The 16,898-nt window shown below is 40.6% G+C and overlaps 1 protein-coding gene across 9 annotated transcripts in view; it reads right to left on the bottom strand.

Moving 5' to 3' along the window:
* The window catches only part of Phka1 (phosphorylase kinase regulatory subunit alpha 1), a 138,798-nt gene that overhangs the window by 84,114 nt on the left and 37,786 nt on the right, over window positions 1-16,898 (bottom strand). For all 9 annotated transcript variants that reach the window (XM_076561791.1, XM_076561793.1, XM_076561792.1 and 6 more), the window contains exons 9-13: window positions 14,368-14,421; window positions 12,233-12,355; window positions 7,234-7,329; window positions 6,279-6,386; window positions 3,494-3,572 (exon numbers count right to left, since the gene is read on the bottom strand). In XM_076561791.1, the coding sequence (XP_076417906.1) occupies window positions 3,494-3,572; window positions 6,279-6,386; window positions 7,234-7,329; window positions 12,233-12,355; window positions 14,368-14,421 (460 nt within the window). The remainder of the gene's footprint in view (window positions 1-3,493; window positions 3,573-6,278; window positions 6,387-7,233; window positions 7,330-12,232; window positions 12,356-14,367; window positions 14,422-16,898) is intronic.

Raw genomic sequence — 16,898 nt, 5'->3', positions numbered from 1 at the left:
AGATGAGATGGGATGAGTATATATTATAAAGAGAAGCGGAACCAGAATGTAACTTTGAGAAAAATGCAGGACTAGTTAAGAAAAGCCTGGGGGAAGGGAAGTTCTTGTCTCATGGCTTATATTTTCTTTATAGCATAGGCAGTGGGGTCATCATGTGAGAGTGAAGGAGGCCTGAAGAAGGGGGGAATATGACCAATTATGCAGAGCAAGATAAGTGGTAGGCTATGGACACAACTCTCAGCAATACCAATAGTTCAAGGGAAAGAGAAGAAAAGCCCAGAATAAGGCAGAAAAGTTCTTAAAACAGGTTAAGGAGAGATACACAAGCATAACATCATGGACATTGTGGAAATTGTTTCTAGAAAGATAAATGACAAGTTGAGCTAAAAGATCTGCTAATATCCTGATCATAAAATATCTACTAAAACTGACATACCAAGATTTCTGGAAACTAAGCAAGAATATTTTCAGAGTATTGAACCAGACTATAAAGGACTAGAGAATTAATGGACTATGAAGAGACAGAAATATCAATGTGAAAAGAAGCCACATATGACAGCCAGATGGAGATGAACATAATAAAGAAACTGGAGTGGGGACGTCTTAATATTTCAAGAAAGACTTGTTTGTAAAGAAGACTATAGGGTCAAGAAACAATAGGGGAATTTGTCTCGGGAGAACACCTTTTTTTCTGAGACTAAAGAAAAGAAAGCAAGTATGGGTAAGAATGCTGGGGGTGGGAAGTGGTGAGAAATTGAAAAAACATCAGACTATTAAGATGATCAGACATGAAGTAGAAGTCCAGATATTAGGTTGAAAACAAACGGCACAGCTGAAAAGAATAGAGTATTTGTTATGCTGGCTGTGAATAAAGAAAATGCTGGCTAATGATAAGAACAAAACAGAATTGGAGACCGTTACAGTGTAGACTATACAACTGATCTAGAACTGTAATACTCTGGTGGATACAGCAAAAGTATGAGACAGCGATGATTGGAATATTTAGATGATCAAAATATTTAGATGATCTTTAGGTAGAAAAGAGCAGACTAGGAGAAATTAGAGACAAGTATAAAAGGAAGAAAAGTAAAGCTGAGATATAGTTAGCAGAACACAAGAATTATATACCTATAAGGTCCAAAAGTTTGACCCTTGGTGTGTGTGGTGGTCAGAATGAGAAAGGCCCCAACAGGCCTTTTTTAAATGCTTAGTCCCTATTAGTGGAAATAGTTGGGAAGGATTAAGAGGTATGGCCTTTTTGGAGGAAATGTCTCAGTGGAAATAGTAAAGCCCATGCCATTCCCAGTTAGTTCTCTCTCTTTCTGCCATCTAAAAGCTGATAAGGATGTTAGACCTCAGCTACTACTCCAACGTCATGCCTGCCTGCTTGCTGCCATGCTTCCCACCATGATGCTCATGGAATCAAACCTTCTGGAAGGGCATGCCCCAAATTAAATGCTTTCTTTTTAAGCTGCCTTGGTCATGGTGCTTTGTCATAGCAATAGAAAAGTAACTAAGACAGGTACCTAACATAGAGGTACAGAGAAAGGGTACTTTAGTCATGGATATCCAAAAATTTTAAGGCTAAAAATAGTAGATGGCATCTATACCGATGCTGAAATCTAGTTTGATGACAAAATTTGAGGATGAAGAAAGCTGTGAGTTGAGCCTCACATTCATAAAATATGAATTAGAACAAACAGAATATCAATATAGCAAGAAGGTTTAAACCTCAGAGGAAAACATACCTTCTCATGGGGGATGAAGAGTAATGGTCTTTATAAAACATTTGCTAGAGACACTGAGAAGCAAAGACCACCTATATGATCACACAGAGTGTCAAGTACAAGAAGCTTTAGAAAACAGGACGATTTTCCATACAGAATCAACCTGAAAATCAAATGAATAGGAAGGAATATCTTAAGCAAATTTTACAGCAAGACTTAACAACATATTGAAGAGTGATGTTGGAGAGTGAAAATTCACATCAAGATGTCTACTCTCAAAAACAAGGACAATGATAATATTATTGAAAGAAACAAGGAAGGCAAAAATAGCAACACTTTCTGGGAGAGGTAAAAGGATGGGATGATGACAAAAGAGACAATCTTTGAGTTCATCATATAAAGATCATTTATAGATATCGAGACTAGGATTTTTTTCTTTGAGACAGGGTCTCTGTGGTAGTTTGAATCAAAATGGCCCCCACAGGCTCACAGGGCATGGCATTATTTGAAAGGATTAGGATGTATGGACTTGTTGGACTAGGTGTGACCTTGTTGGAGGAAGTGTGTCACTGGGGCTGAGCTTTAAGGTTTCAGAAGCCCAATCCAGACCCAGTGGCTCACTCTCTTTTCCTGCTGCCTACTGATCTAGATGTAGAACTCTCAGCTACCTCCCCAGTACCATGTCTGCCCATGTGCTGCCATGCTTCTCACCATGATAATGGACAAAACCTCTGAAGTGTAATTCAATTAAATGTTTTCCTTTACAAGGGTTGCCATGGTGATGGTGTCTCTTCACAGCAATGGAAACCTTAAATAAGACAGTTTGACTATGTATCCCTGGCTGTCCTGGAACTCCTGATATGGAAAAAGCTAGTGTTGAACTTACAGTGATCTGCTTGCCTCTGGCTCCCAAGTGCTGAGATTAAACACTTGTACTACTATTGTGGGATATTCTGCATGCTGTGAATATGTGTTGCTCTGATTTGTTGATAAATAAAAAGCTGATTGGCTAGTAGCCAGGCAGGAAGTATAGTATAGTATAGCCCACTGTCCAAGGAGCAGCATGTAACGGCACACAGGTAAAGCCACAGAACACGTGGCAACATATAGATGAACAATAATGGGCTGAGTTTAAGTGTAAGAGCTAGTCAGTAGCTAATGGCCAAGCAGTTTTAATTAATATAAGCCTCTGTGTGTTTACTTGGGTATGAGTGGCTGTGGACTGGGTGGGACGCAGAAAAACTTCAGTTTCATACTACATACATGTACTCTAAACATTAGTAATGTTTAGCATATTCAGCTCAGTGTTTTACATAATATAGATACGCTCACATTTAAGTTGATTCTTGGGGGAAAAATTTTAGACATACTCCCTAGTGAGATAATGGTCAGAAGCAAATGTACTATGAGGGATGCAGCCTGAAAGCCTAATGCAGGGAAAATATAAATGCATAGGAGGCTATGAAAATAAAGGAATACTAGTAGGAAAAACATAGAAAATGTGGTTTTAAAGAAAGTAACAGTAACCAGGGAAATAAAATATCATGAAATTTTAAAGAAAAGAGTTTCCAGAAATAAGATATATCAAATAGTATTTTATAATCCTCTGAGATCATCTTTCATTGAGTTGTTTATTATTAACAGTAATTTTGAAACAAAACTGAACCAAATTTATTATGAACTTTTAAAGCCTAACAAAGTCCCCAAATCTCTTCCCCTAATCAGGCCTTTAATATAACATTTCTATTGCTGGGAGTAATACATACCTTGAACCACCACATCTGGCTTTGGCACAGTAGAAAACCTACGATTCAGGGGATCAATTTCTCCAGGAGCTAAAAATCCCTGAAGAAAACACACAAAAACAAAATTACTAAGCCTCAACAATAAAGCTAGGAGAGATGGCTATGGAGAGATGGCTATGCAGAGATGGCTATGGAGAGATGGCTATGCAGAGATGGCTATGCAGAGATGGCTATGGAGAGATGGCTATGGAGAGATGGCTATGCAGAGATGGTTCAGAAGTTAAATGGAAAGGGGAAAGGAGGTCAATACAAAGGGAGAAAAATGGCAAAGGGATAAATAATAGTAAGGATGTTTCAAAAAGCCACAGGGAAACATTTTTGTTTACTTAAACGTACATATAGTGTTTGTGTATGTGTGAGAGAGAGCACATATATATTACATATATACATATACGTGTGTGTGTGTATGTGTGTGTGTGTGTGTGTGTGTGTGTGTGTGTAAGCTATTGCCATCTCCCTTGGTTGCCTCATAGAACTTGAAGGTAAGACCCAATTGCTAAATACACCATATATTAAGACACAAAACTTGAAGGAACTGAGCTGGAACTGACCTGAAAGCTTCCTACCTGATGATTAGATCTCTAAATGACCAGAAGTGCTATGCAAGCTGCCAAGGGAGAAAAGCAACCAATAGTCCTGACCAGCTGTAAAACCTATGAACCACAATGACCAGCATGGCAAGATAGCCCAAGGGTCCAATAATGCTACTTATCTCATGGAGGCAAACAATAGATGTCTAATTGGACTTAAGGCTAGCTCTATATGAAGGAACTCATGCCTGATACTGGAAACCTAGCCAATTACCCTTGTCTGTTGAGGTCATGAAACTTAGAGAACAGCCTATTACTACCACTTTCCTGAACCAGTATAATTTCTAACTGAATTCTAAATACCCATCCTTATACTCGAAGGTATGTGTAGCTCTCACCCTCATCAAAAAGCTTCTTTCTGCAGCAGAGACCAATAAAGAACCCTAAAAGTGGTTAAAATGCAGAGAACAATGGCTTGGAGGTACCCAACCCCTATCAACACATCTATAATACCCTATACCTAAGGCTCAGGGGACATAATAGAAGAGGGAGTGGAAAGATTTTAAGAGCCAGAGAACCAGAACATCTGCTGTGATGTGTTGCACTTTCTATATAGACAGGGAAGCTTCACCCATGAAATTTTTAAAAATATGGTCACCTATACAAAACCAGCACAATGAGACTATCAGTAGACATACCAACATGAATGGGGAAAATCTCAGAAGACCTAGATGAAGAGCTATAGCCAAGCAATGACATCTGAGACAGGGAGAATCAGTCTTCTCCAGGAATGAGACCCTGAGAGGTTACCCAAGCCCAAGTGGTCAGTCCTAAATAAATACACGTACAAATAACACTAAATGGACCAGGCAGGCTGTGTGTGTGGAAGGGAGCAAGAGGTGAAAATAATACAAATACAACACTCATGCATGAAATTCTCAGAATACGTTAAGCTAAAAATTGGTAATAAACATTGTTTGCTTATTTGTCCATGTGTTTGCTGTGCTTTTTGACTAGCAGAAATCTTCTTACTTAGTTTCCATATGTTGTGAAATAAGATGAACTCACTCACTTTTTTCTTTAATAATACTGATTCCTTCCTGGTTTTGTCCAATCTAATTTATTGTTGGGTAAGAAAGCTGCTGGGCAAGGATTGCTTTAAAGCCTTATGCTCATTAGTGCTAGCTCCAAGCTCACGTCAATTACAGATTATCAAACAACCACAGCCACAGAAAACAAAACCAAGACTACAGCTGCAGAAAATAAAGGACCATATAAATGGGAAAATCTTACCCAGAAATGCCAGCTAAGTTCCAAACTAGGTTTTCCAGGAACCTGGGTCTATCATATCAAAACAACCATGCTAGGTGTGATGGCACACACCTGTAATCCCAGAACTCAGGAAGCAAACACAGAAGGAACACTGCAAGTTCAAGGCCAGCTTGGTCTATGTGGAAAGTTCAAGCCCAGCTACTGCTACATAGCAAGACCTTGTCTTAAAAAAGAAAAAAAGAAAAAAAAAACCCTATAGTGTGGGAAATAGGTTTTTCAGGAAGCACTAGAAAACTATTTAGAAGAAATATCCTTCTATATAGGCTCAAAATATTCCCCCCCTCAAAGAAACTGGACACAAAATTGTGCCTCATTAAGAGCTGTCTTAATAGAATTTGGTATAAAGAACATTTAGAAAGCTCCTTACCAATAAGTTAAAAAACAAAGAAAGAAAAAAAAAAGAAATCTTAATGAATCAAACAAAAAGACCACACAGTTATTACCAAGCACTAGTCAAAGTGTTCAATGTGATCGGTTAATTCAGTTAAGGAATGAAAACTTATGTTGCTTAGAAAGGTTGGCGTTTAATCCGTCACCAATAATCACTAAACATAACTGCATTCATCAGTCACCAGGGAGGCACCGAGGGGAGTTTTGAAAGTGAAAGATCCACAGCTTGATTCTTGAACAGCACCAAGTACAATGCCAAAATAGGGAACCGTGGGTAGCAGGTGGACATGGTTGCCAGGGAGCAAGAGATTTTTGTCAAGACTGGCCATAATCCCCATGTTGAAGACCCGGAGGCAAAGCTATAATTAAGTCAAAGCACAAAAGGAAGACATCCTTTGAATTTCGTGAGTTCATTGCAAATCTGATCATTATGGTGACCAAGGCAAATAAATAAATGAGTTAAAAGATGGGATAGCTTTGAAGTCTTCCCTTACCTCTGCCATCAAGCTTCCTAAAATGTATAGAGACTGACCCCACATGTGAGGCAATTTTCCCATAGGGACTCGATCCACAGTGTGAGGATTTTGATACTCTTCATCAACCTAAATGAAGAGATAAGAGGTCAAATGAGAGGCAATAATAGAAAGCTTAATACTAGATGATAAAAGACAGTCTGGCTGGGCGGTGGTGGCGCACACCTTTAATCCCAGCACTTGGGAGGCAGAGGCAGGTGGATCTCTGTGAGTTCGAGGCCAGCCTGGTCTCCAAAGCGAGTTCCAGGAAAGGTGCAAAGCTACACAGAGAAACCCTGTCTCGAAAAACCAAAGACAGTCTGGATTATGATTCATAGTTTCTAGGCAATGGATTGAAAAGCTAAACAGGGGAGTGCTAAAGCTGTAGTGTGTGACCAAATCACCCAAGGACCTTATGAAAATATAGACTGAATCGGTGTGTTGTGGTGGATAAAACCTATTCCTAATTAATTCTCAGGTGACACTGCTCATGCCACTAGGAACTTCTCCAAATCCCCACCAGAAGGTAAAACTGTATCTCTATCATATCCAATTCTCCTTCACAATGGCAAACAAAGACAATGCCTGCTTCATTGTTCCAAGCCTGATCTACTCCAGCAATCCCAGATTACTGGCTGCAGAGGATACCAAGTCCTGAGAGCTGGTTCCACCTACTGATCTGTACGTGATTCTCAGAATTGAGATTTGCTTTCATTCATATCTCATTGTACAAAGGTACCATAACTGAGACTGCTTTAACATATTTCAGGAGGAATAAAATCACATTTCTGTTGTCATAACCAAAAAACCAAATTTTTAGAATATTAGCATCACAAGATACAAAGTCAACAAAACTATTTGACTTACATAACTACTGACTCAGTATCACAGAAATATGGTTCTTCTCCTGTCAATGGCCCCACACGATCCAACTCACCTTGTCAGGAGGAACACTGTACAGCTCTGGAAGAAGTGGGATTCCATTTTTGCCCTTGATGAGGACTGCATCAAGAGCCTCTCTATATTCTTGAACCTGCAGGAAAAAGAAAAGTTGAAAACCAAAATTTTAGAGACTTTCTGTGGGAACATAGCAGAAGGACAGATCCAAAGAAAGAACTTCTACAAAGCTTATTTAACCAAGTGAAAGGGAGAGCAAAGGGGGAATGGAACTGTGTCAATTTGACACTAACTAGAATGATCTGAGAGGAGGGAACCTCAATTGAGAAAATGCCTCCATAAGAACCGACTGCAGGTAAGCTTGTAGGGCATTTTCTTAATTAGTGATTGATAGGGAAAAGCCCAGCCCATTGTGGGTGAAGCCAACCATGAGGTGGTGGTCCCAGGTTGTACAAGAAAGCAGGCTGAGCAATCCACATGGAGCAAGCCAGTAAGCAGCATGCCTCCATGGCCTCTGCACCAGCTCCCGCCTGCCCTGTTTGAGTTCCTGCCTTGGCTTCCCTCAATGGACTGTGATTCAGGATATGTGAGTCAAATAAACCCTTTTCTCCCCAAGTTGCCTTTTGGTCATGTTGTTTTGTCACAGCAGTAGAAACCCTAAGGCAGGTACTTATTACATGTTTGTTATAGGTCAAATATCACACAACGTTTTATATACTTTAATGCATTTAATTTTAGTTGTCATCCTAGTAGGTATGTGTAATTGAAGTCCTTTAACATGGGGGTTAGGTTCAAATCACTGTAGTTTACTAAGCACATACCTGGTTTAGTATAGTTTAGTCTGACTCAGTCTGCCTCCAAAGGCCTAAGTGATCTGCTATGTATTACCTTAAGTATACCTTCTTGACCTGGCTTTTTCTTTTTTTAACATTTATGTTTTAAGAGGCTATCAACTTGAGAGTGTGTGAGGGGTGACGTTTGAGATAAGGAAGCTGAGAGGGTCTGGAGGGAGGAAAGGAAGGGGGAAAATGATGCAATTCTATTTCAATTAAAAATATATTTGAAAAATGATTTTTTGTGGTTTTTTTTTTCATAATAACAGGGTCTCACTATGTAGCTCTGGCTGCCCTGGAACTCACTCTGTAGACCAGGCTGGGCTCAAAATCACAGAGATCATCTGCTTCTGCCTCCCAAGTGCTGGGATTAAAGGTGTGTGCCACTATGCCTGTCAGAAATGTTTTATTTTAAAAATTATATGTATGCATATGTGTCTGTGTGGGGGCATATGATCATGTGTGCTGGTACCCTCAGAAGCCAGATGTGTCAGATCCCCTGAAGCTGGAGTTGTAACTCCTATAAGTGGTTGTGAGCCACATGACAAGGGTGTAGAGAATCAAACTCGGGTCTTCTGGAAGAGCATTATGTGCTCTTCATCACTGAACCATCTCTCTAGCCCTTGACTTGGCTTTTATTTATTTTTTAGTTTTACTTTTATTTATGTGTGTATATACACCTCTCTCTGTCTCTCTGTGTGTGTGTGTGTGTGTGTGTGTGTGTGTGTGCGCGCATGTGCCTGCAGAGGTCAGAAGAAGGCCTAGCACCCCTGGAACTGGAGTTACATGTGGTTGGGGGCTATCTGATATGGATGCTGAGATCTGAACTTTGGTCTTCTGCAAAAGTAGCAAATGTTTTTGACCACTGAGAAATCTCTCTAGCCCCCTGACTAGGCTTTTAAAACTACATTTTTATTAATTGCCTTTAGTTAGCATATAAAATGGATTTTATGACATTTTCATACATGTCTATCATTGTACTTTTCTCATATACATCTTCCCATTACCCTTGTTATCTCTCCTCTCTAGATTTGGCTGCTATTATGGTCAGGTTTATGTTATTTACTTAACAATTTGAGGAAACATAATAACTCATAAACTATAAAAAGGGCAAGAGTCAGGATGCAGCTCAATGGGCCTAGCATATACAAAGCCTTAGGCTCATAAGTTAAAAAAAAACACAACAAAACCATAATTTATAGTTCTTTAACACAATAGCTTCAGCCCAGCTGCTTCATGGTATAATATTAGGATACTGGTAAAAATCACAAATTTGTTCAAATGTGTTTAATAGATTAGGGTACAATTTGAATATTCTGGAGGAGTACCTGTAGGCTTTACAGCACATAGCGGAAAATGATCAGGGTGAGATAAGAATGAAACTCAGATTAGCTGGATTTTGGTAACTGATGCTGGGCCGGGACATCTAGAGTCTGACCCAGACCATTTTACTTTAGCACAATGTTGGAAACAACTATTCAGATAACAATGAACTCGGCCCCATGAGTATAACAAAGCCTAAGACATATCTACCTTGAAGCCCTTTACAAAGTACACACAGCTTCATCTGTAAGATAGGTTCTTGTTGACTTAGAAACAATGCTCATGATAAGGGTTAAGGAGAAGGACTCAGATAAATATAATGCCTGGCCCTAAGAAAACACAGCAGTCATTTAGGCTGTTGCAAAGTTCAAATGACATCTCTCACAAGGATGAGATTTATGGCTTAGAGGTAATGCTCAGGGTGTTACAGGAAAGGGTCTGGGATAAACATAATATTCTGGGTGACCTGGACAGAGCCTGCCTCAACAGGTAGCAAACGATTATCAGGTTGTAAACTATGTTCCCCCCAGAATTCTGGGAGAACAGCCAAATACCTCCCAACTTTGGAGAGATCCGCTGTGTGTTTAACTTTTCCTGGCTTCTCCAGTGCTTATCTGTGTGCACAAGGACCTTTTTGCCCTCTACAGAGTATAACATGAATTTCATGTTTGCTTATGTGCAATTTCTTCCTAAGAACATAACTGTGTTGAACTAAGCTGTCTAAAACTACACAGACATGCACATACCTAACAAGGCCAAGGAACCACACCAGTCCACTTCTGTTGTTGTAGTGTTCCATCCAACTGTACAACACCTTTCTTTTTTCTTTTTTTCTTTCTTTCTTTTTTCTTTTTTTTTATTTTATTTTATTTTATTTTTATTTTTTTATTTTTTTTGGTTTTTCGAGACAGGGTTTCTCTGTGTAGCTTTGTGCCTTTCCTGGAACTCACTTGGTAGCCCAGGCTGGCCTCGAACTCACAGAGGTCCGCCTGCCTCTGCCTCCCAAGTGCTGGGATTAAAGGCGTGTGCCACCACCGCCCGGCTCAACAACACCTTTCTTTAAGCACATCATAACTTAGAAGCTCCGAGCCCCTGACAGCTGCCCCCGTTGCAAACTGTGTGCCTTCCTCTCTCTTTAACTGCCCCCATTCCTCTCAGCCCATTTTAATGTTTCCTCTCTATTTTGTAGTTTTATTCTCCAATTTCTATCATTTATCTCATTTCTCTTTTGTTTTCTTCCTCTTACATACAGGCTAGCAGGCAGAGGTACCAGCCAGGTGAACTGGCAAGAAGGCCAAACACATCTACAAGCAAAATCCAGGCCCTTTTCAAGGCTTACCTATCAGACCTATTGTAGTACTTACATATTTGACCATCCAGCATGCAGGAAACTGCACCACTGTTTTTTTTTCCCACTAGGTTCCTATCGTTTTGTTATGTACAAACATGCACTTACTTATTATTGAGATAGGGTCTTACTATAAAGTCTCAGCTAGCCTAGAACTCTATGTAGAGCAGGCTACCCCCAAACTCACAGAAATCCTCCTGCCTCTTTCTCCCCAGTTCTCAGATTAAAGGTGTGCAGCACTATACTAAGTCAAACAAACATTTTTAATACTGTGCTCCTCACCCCATGTTTCCATTTTGTAGTTTTTCATTTTTTTTGAACATGTATTTCATGGTGATATTTTTAAGGGATGTTGTCTCATTATAGTGGAACTAACTGAATTTTGAATTTATAGTATATATTTATTGTCAACTCTCAAAGAAATTTGGGAATATCTTTTTGAAAGATTCATTTTTTATTTAATGTATTATGAGTATTTCACCTGCCTATATGTATGTGAACAACTTGGGTACCTGCTACTCATAGAGGTTAGAAGGAAGCTTTGGATCCCCTGGAACTGGAGTTACAGATGTTTATGAGCAACCATGTGGGTGCTGGGTATTGAGCCCACATCCTCTGGACAAGCAACTAGTGCTGTTAACCACGGAACCACCTCTCTATCACTTAAGGATACCTTTTAAAAAGTATTATTTGAGATGGTCCTGTTCTGTAACCTAGACTGGCCTCAAACTCATGATCTGCCTGCCCTAGCCTCTGAGTTCTGGGATTACAAACATGTACCACTACAGTAAAAATTACATTTAGTAGCCGGGCGTGGTGGCGCACGCCTTTAATCCCAGCACTCGGGAGGCAGAGCCAGGCGGATCTCTGTGAGTTCGAGGCCAGCCTGGGCTACCAAGTGAGCTCCAGGAAAGGCGCAAAGCTACACAGAGAAACCCTGTCTTGAAAAACCAAAAAAAAAAAAAAAAAAAAAAAATTACATTTAGTATATAAATTTGTGGGGTACAGTGTGATACTTCAACTCATGTATATAGTATGTAGTGATGAAACTGAGGTAATTATTATTTCAACATCCTTACTTGATAATCTTCCATAATAAAAAGAAAAAAATCTCACCTACAGAGACACTGAAACTGAAGAAGTCAATGACAACACTTGGATGGTCAGGATTGAAGAAAAAAGAAAACAATCTGAGTTTCCCCATTCTTTTTTCGGTTTTTCAAGACAGGATTTCTCTATGTAGCTTTGGCACCTTTCCTGGAACTCACTCTGTAGCCCAGGCTGGCCTCGAACTCAGAGATCTGCCTGTCTCTGCCTCCCGAGTGCTGGGATTAAAGGTGTGCACCACCACCGCCCGGTTAGAGTTCCCCAATTCTTAATTCACTATTATCAGCTACGCGTCTCTAGGACACAACTCTTGTCTCCTCCCTAGTAGGAAGACTCCCCTTGGGCAATCAAAACAGATATAGCCATTAACTAAAAGAGGAAGACACAGCAAAAGCAGCTTGCTGAGAGCTCTTCTCCCAGGCCATTACCTGTTCTAGGTTTCCACTGAAGACCCCATCAAGAATAAAGTATGTCCAGAACAATGGCCATTCGCACTCAATGTTTTCAAATAGCTTCAGCTCAGCTGGTTCATAGTACAGACGATTGGGATCCTAGACAAAAATATAACAGACAAAGTCTGTCCTGTCACTCAGAGACTGGATATATATATATTCTTAGTTTACAACAGGAGCTTTACTACAGACTATTTGTTTCAAAGATGGCATCAGAGAAGGCAGTAAGCACATATTCATACTCCCCTCTCTTAGCAAGTGCTCTATGAAGAAACTTCCTTCAACTAGTCTTGGGATAATAAGGCATCACAGGAGATACATGAAAATGTGTTACTTTTCGTGTTGCCATGATAATCTGACAAAATCAACTTAAATGAAGCAAGAGTTTACTTTGGCTCACAGTTAAAGTTCAATCCACCATGGAAGGACAGACAAGGTGGCAGAAGCTTAAGCAGCTGATCACAACTGCTTCTACAGTCAAGAAGAGAGCAATAAATGCTGGAATGCAGTTAGCTTTTTCTTTCCATGCAGCCCAGGCCCCAAACCCAATACTGCCACTCACTTGTAGGGTAGATCTTCCTACTTCAATTAACCTAATAGTGCCCTCACAGGCATAGCCAGAGGCTTGTCTCCTTGACCCTGTCAAGTTGACAATATCAACTATCAGTGTAGTGTTGGTTTGTAATCCACCTGAGAGAAGTAACACTAGTCACAGATGGGTTTTGTGGGAAAGTACTACATAAAGTGAGTGACCTGCACAAGAATGGAATCCTGGTAAGTCTTCAGAATGAGGTGAGCCAAAGACAGACAAGAATCATGAGTGGAGTACTGTGGAAATCAACATAGGGAAAAAGTCAAGAAAACGTAGGAGTGAGTCAATGAATTGCTAGAGAAGTCACGGAGAGTAAGAACTGGGAGAAGAGTACAGGACTGTTCTTTTAGGAACTTATGTTTCAGAGTGTGGTCGTGTGGAAATCAAAGTAGGGAGAAATTCAAGAAAGGGCAAACGGCAAATTCAGGGCTGAGGAAGAAAGCAGAAGTGAGGAAGTAGACCACAAGGTTTTATACTTAATTTAAAAGAACGTAGTGCCTCTCTTGTGTATGGGGCTGGGATTGGAACTCAGAGCCTGGAGCATGCTAGGCAAGCACTCATAACAGTTCTTGAAAAGCTCACCCAATGCCATATCTATGTATCTATATAACATATCTATATCTATTCAAGGAGAACTTTTGACTAGTAGAACAAAAGGAACTTAAATTTTCACAAACAAGTTCTGTTGATAACTAACCAAATACAAACTACAAATGTAGGGGCTACTACAGTTTAGTTTTGGTGTTCTCAAGGCTTTGATGTGCTGAAATTCATCCATTTTGTGAGGTATTAGACGGTAGAAATGTAATCAAACCTCAGTCCATAGAGGTGGAGCCTGCAGGACAGATCAGGATTTAATAAGGCCGTTAGGGCAGAGACTGAATCTCTGGCTTTGTCGAAAGGAAAGAGACCAGAAGAGACCGAGGCACATAGTGTTCCCTGTCTCTTGCCATGCGGTACCTCACACCACGCCTTGGGACTCTGTCAGCAAGAAGGACATCACCGGATGTGGACCTCTTGATTTTGTACCTACAGAACTGTGAGCCCATTTTACAACTCAGTCTGTGGTACTGTGTCACTGACAACAGAAAATGGACTATGACAGGCAGTCAGAAAGATGCACTGCTGGGAAGTACCTTTCCTTCTGTGTTGATTAAATATCGGGGGGGGGGCACATTTGGAGATTGTGCAAAGACTGTCTGTATTTTAAAGCTCTGTCCACAGACTTTAGCATCCATCTGTAGTTCCTTCCTTAAACTGACCGACTGAAAGAAAAGACGAGTCTGCATTTCCTTGATTAGATTTACTCTTTGATAGTTTACTGATAGTTTATTGATAGTTTATTTACCACCAATGTCAGAACCTGGCAGCAAAACTGAACAAACATAGCAAACGTCACTTATCATTCCTTTTAATAATCTGCAAAAGTTCTATCAGTGAGGTAACTGTTATCTCTGAATGAGGCTACAAAGAACAGGGACAATTCTGTCCTGTTTCCCTGCGGTGAAAAGAAACCTACCTCTTTAGGAGTTTTATATCCATCTCGTAGAAAACGACAGCAACCATAGCGACCCTGGGGACACAGAGAAAAAGGCCCTGAAGCTTGTACATCTGTATGACTCTATAAGCAGAAACAAATCCTCAAACACCTCCATGTAGCAATCTCTCACCAACACAGCTCAGCAGCAGCAAGAAGTATGTTATAGGTTCTTCCCCAAAGCAGCATGCCTAGCAGTTGTCTTCTCCATGACTGTCTGTCTACCTCAGGCCAAGCCTGCTACAAGCTAATTACTAATGTGCACAGTCCTTCCCACAGTACACACAGCTCCTAAGAGACCATAGCTTAATATTTTTTTAAATATACGTAAAATTTTTGAGATTATTTTAGACTTACAAAACTTATAAACACTACATAGTCTCACTTGTCAAATCTTGTCTCCTTACGTAGCTACAGAACACACATCAGAAGTAAAAAGCTAATCTCTATATACTAATACTAATTGAATTATAAAACCTATTTAGATTACACTGGGTTTTCTTTCCATCACTGTCCTTTTTCAGTCCATTCCAGGATCCAGTTCAAAATCCCACACTACAGCGTTGTGCCCAGATCGTGACCCCCAGAGAGACCACCAAGGATGAGCATACCAGAATGCAAAAGCAAGGTTTATCTTTGTTACAAGTTGTGCAACAGGGAACTCATCTCAAGCACCCACTGGCCTCAGCGCAGTGAGGCAGGGAGGAGTTCCTCTTTCTTGGGGAAGTTAGTTTTTATAGGCAAAACCCACAAAATTTCTTAGAGGGGACGAGGTTAGTACAGGTCCATCCTTGATTGGTCCAGTTTTTCCCGGGCCTGGACTTTGTCTTATTCTAGCTTATCTGTTTGCCCTGTCAGGAGTTTTACAACTCATCTCCGGGTTCTGGTCATGTTATCTCCGGAGAGGGGCATCTCGTGGTTAATCGGTTACCACCAGACATCCTGACTTTGTTCTTTTGAAAACACCTGACTTCACCCTCACCAGGAAGGGGGAACTGACTCACTTTTAAGATATCTCTTCCCTCAGCTCTTTTGGGTTTCTGGGGGAACTGTGTCTGGGTCTTTCATACAGGACTCGCAGGATGGCTCAGTAGGTAAAGTGTTTCCTGTGCAATCATAAGGACTCAAGCTGTGATCTCCAGCACCCAGGTAAAAAGCTAGGTGTGGTGGCAGTTCCTGTAACCACAGTGCTGGAAAGACAGGAAAAGGAGGGTTCTTGGGGCTCACTGGCCAGGCTAGCTCAATCAGTGAGTTCCAGGTTCAGTGAGAGACTATCTCAAAAATTCGACTACTGAGGGAGAGACTGGCATCAACTTCTGGCCTCTACAGTACACACATATACACATATACATTCAAAAAAGACTTCCACGTTATGTTTAGTTGTCATAGCTCCCTCATCTTCCCTAATCTATGACAGTTCCACATTCTTTCATTGCTTTACCCGACTTCACACTTTGGAAAGTGTTCATCAGTTGTTAAATTGTCTTTCAAATTAGTTTTGTCTGGTTTTTACATGAGACTGAAGGTACATATTATTGAGAAGAGCATCACAATGGTGATGTGTCCTTCTCAGCATACTGTTTGAGGGGGCACTAGTCCTATTACTGGTGATATTAAACTTAATCACTTCCTTAATTAGTATCTCCTAGAATTCTTCACTATAACTTCCCCTCTTGTAACTATATTTATTGTTATCTGTATAGACTCATAGATAACTTCATTTCTTCTTTGAGTTATAGGACAATGCTATGATAATTACTTTTTTGTTCAAATAGTTCTTACTCTGTGCATTAGAAATTCTTTCTGAGCCCGAACTGACCTACTCTGGTGATCGGATGACCGAACACCCTAACTGTTGTGATAGAAACCCCATCCAGTGACTGATGGAAGCAGATGCAGAGATCCACGGCTAGACCCCAGGTGGAGTTCTGGGAGTCCAATTGTCGAGAGAGAGGAGGGATTGTATGAGTGAGAGATGTTGAGACCATGACTAGAAAAAGCACAGGGACAAATAGCCAAACTAGTGGAAACACATGAGCTTTGAACCAATGGCTGAGGAGCCCCCATGGAACTGAACCAGGCCCTCTGGATAAGTGAGACAGTTGATAAGCTTGAACTGTTTAGGAGGCTCCCAGGCAGTGGGACTGGGACCTGTCCTTAGTGCATGAGCTGGCTTTTTGGAGCCTGAGGCCTATGCTGGGACACTTTGCTCAGCCTGGGTGAAGGGAGGAGGGGACTGGACCTGCCTCAACTGAATCTACCAGGCTGGGCTGAATCCCCATGGGAGATCTTGCCTTGGAGGAGGTGGGAATCGGGAGTGGATTGGGAGGAGGGCTGGGGGGGTGGGAGGAGGGAGGACAGGGGAATCTGTGGCTGATATGTAAAATTAAATTAATTATAAAATTTAAAAAAAGGAATTCTTTCTGGTTGGTTTCTGTGGCCTCATGAGATTAACTATCCTTTTTTGTTTAATGTTTAATGATAAAAATCATTATAAATTTTATTTTAAATTT

The sequence above is a fragment of the Peromyscus maniculatus genome, chromosome X (assembly GCF_049852395.1).
Source record: "Peromyscus maniculatus bairdii isolate BWxNUB_F1_BW_parent chromosome X, HU_Pman_BW_mat_3.1, whole genome shotgun sequence".
Taxonomy (NCBI): Eukaryota; Metazoa; Chordata; class Mammalia; order Rodentia; family Cricetidae; genus Peromyscus; species Peromyscus maniculatus.
Note: the sequence above shows the minus strand (reverse complement) of the source record. Positions and strands in the feature narration are given on the sequence as shown.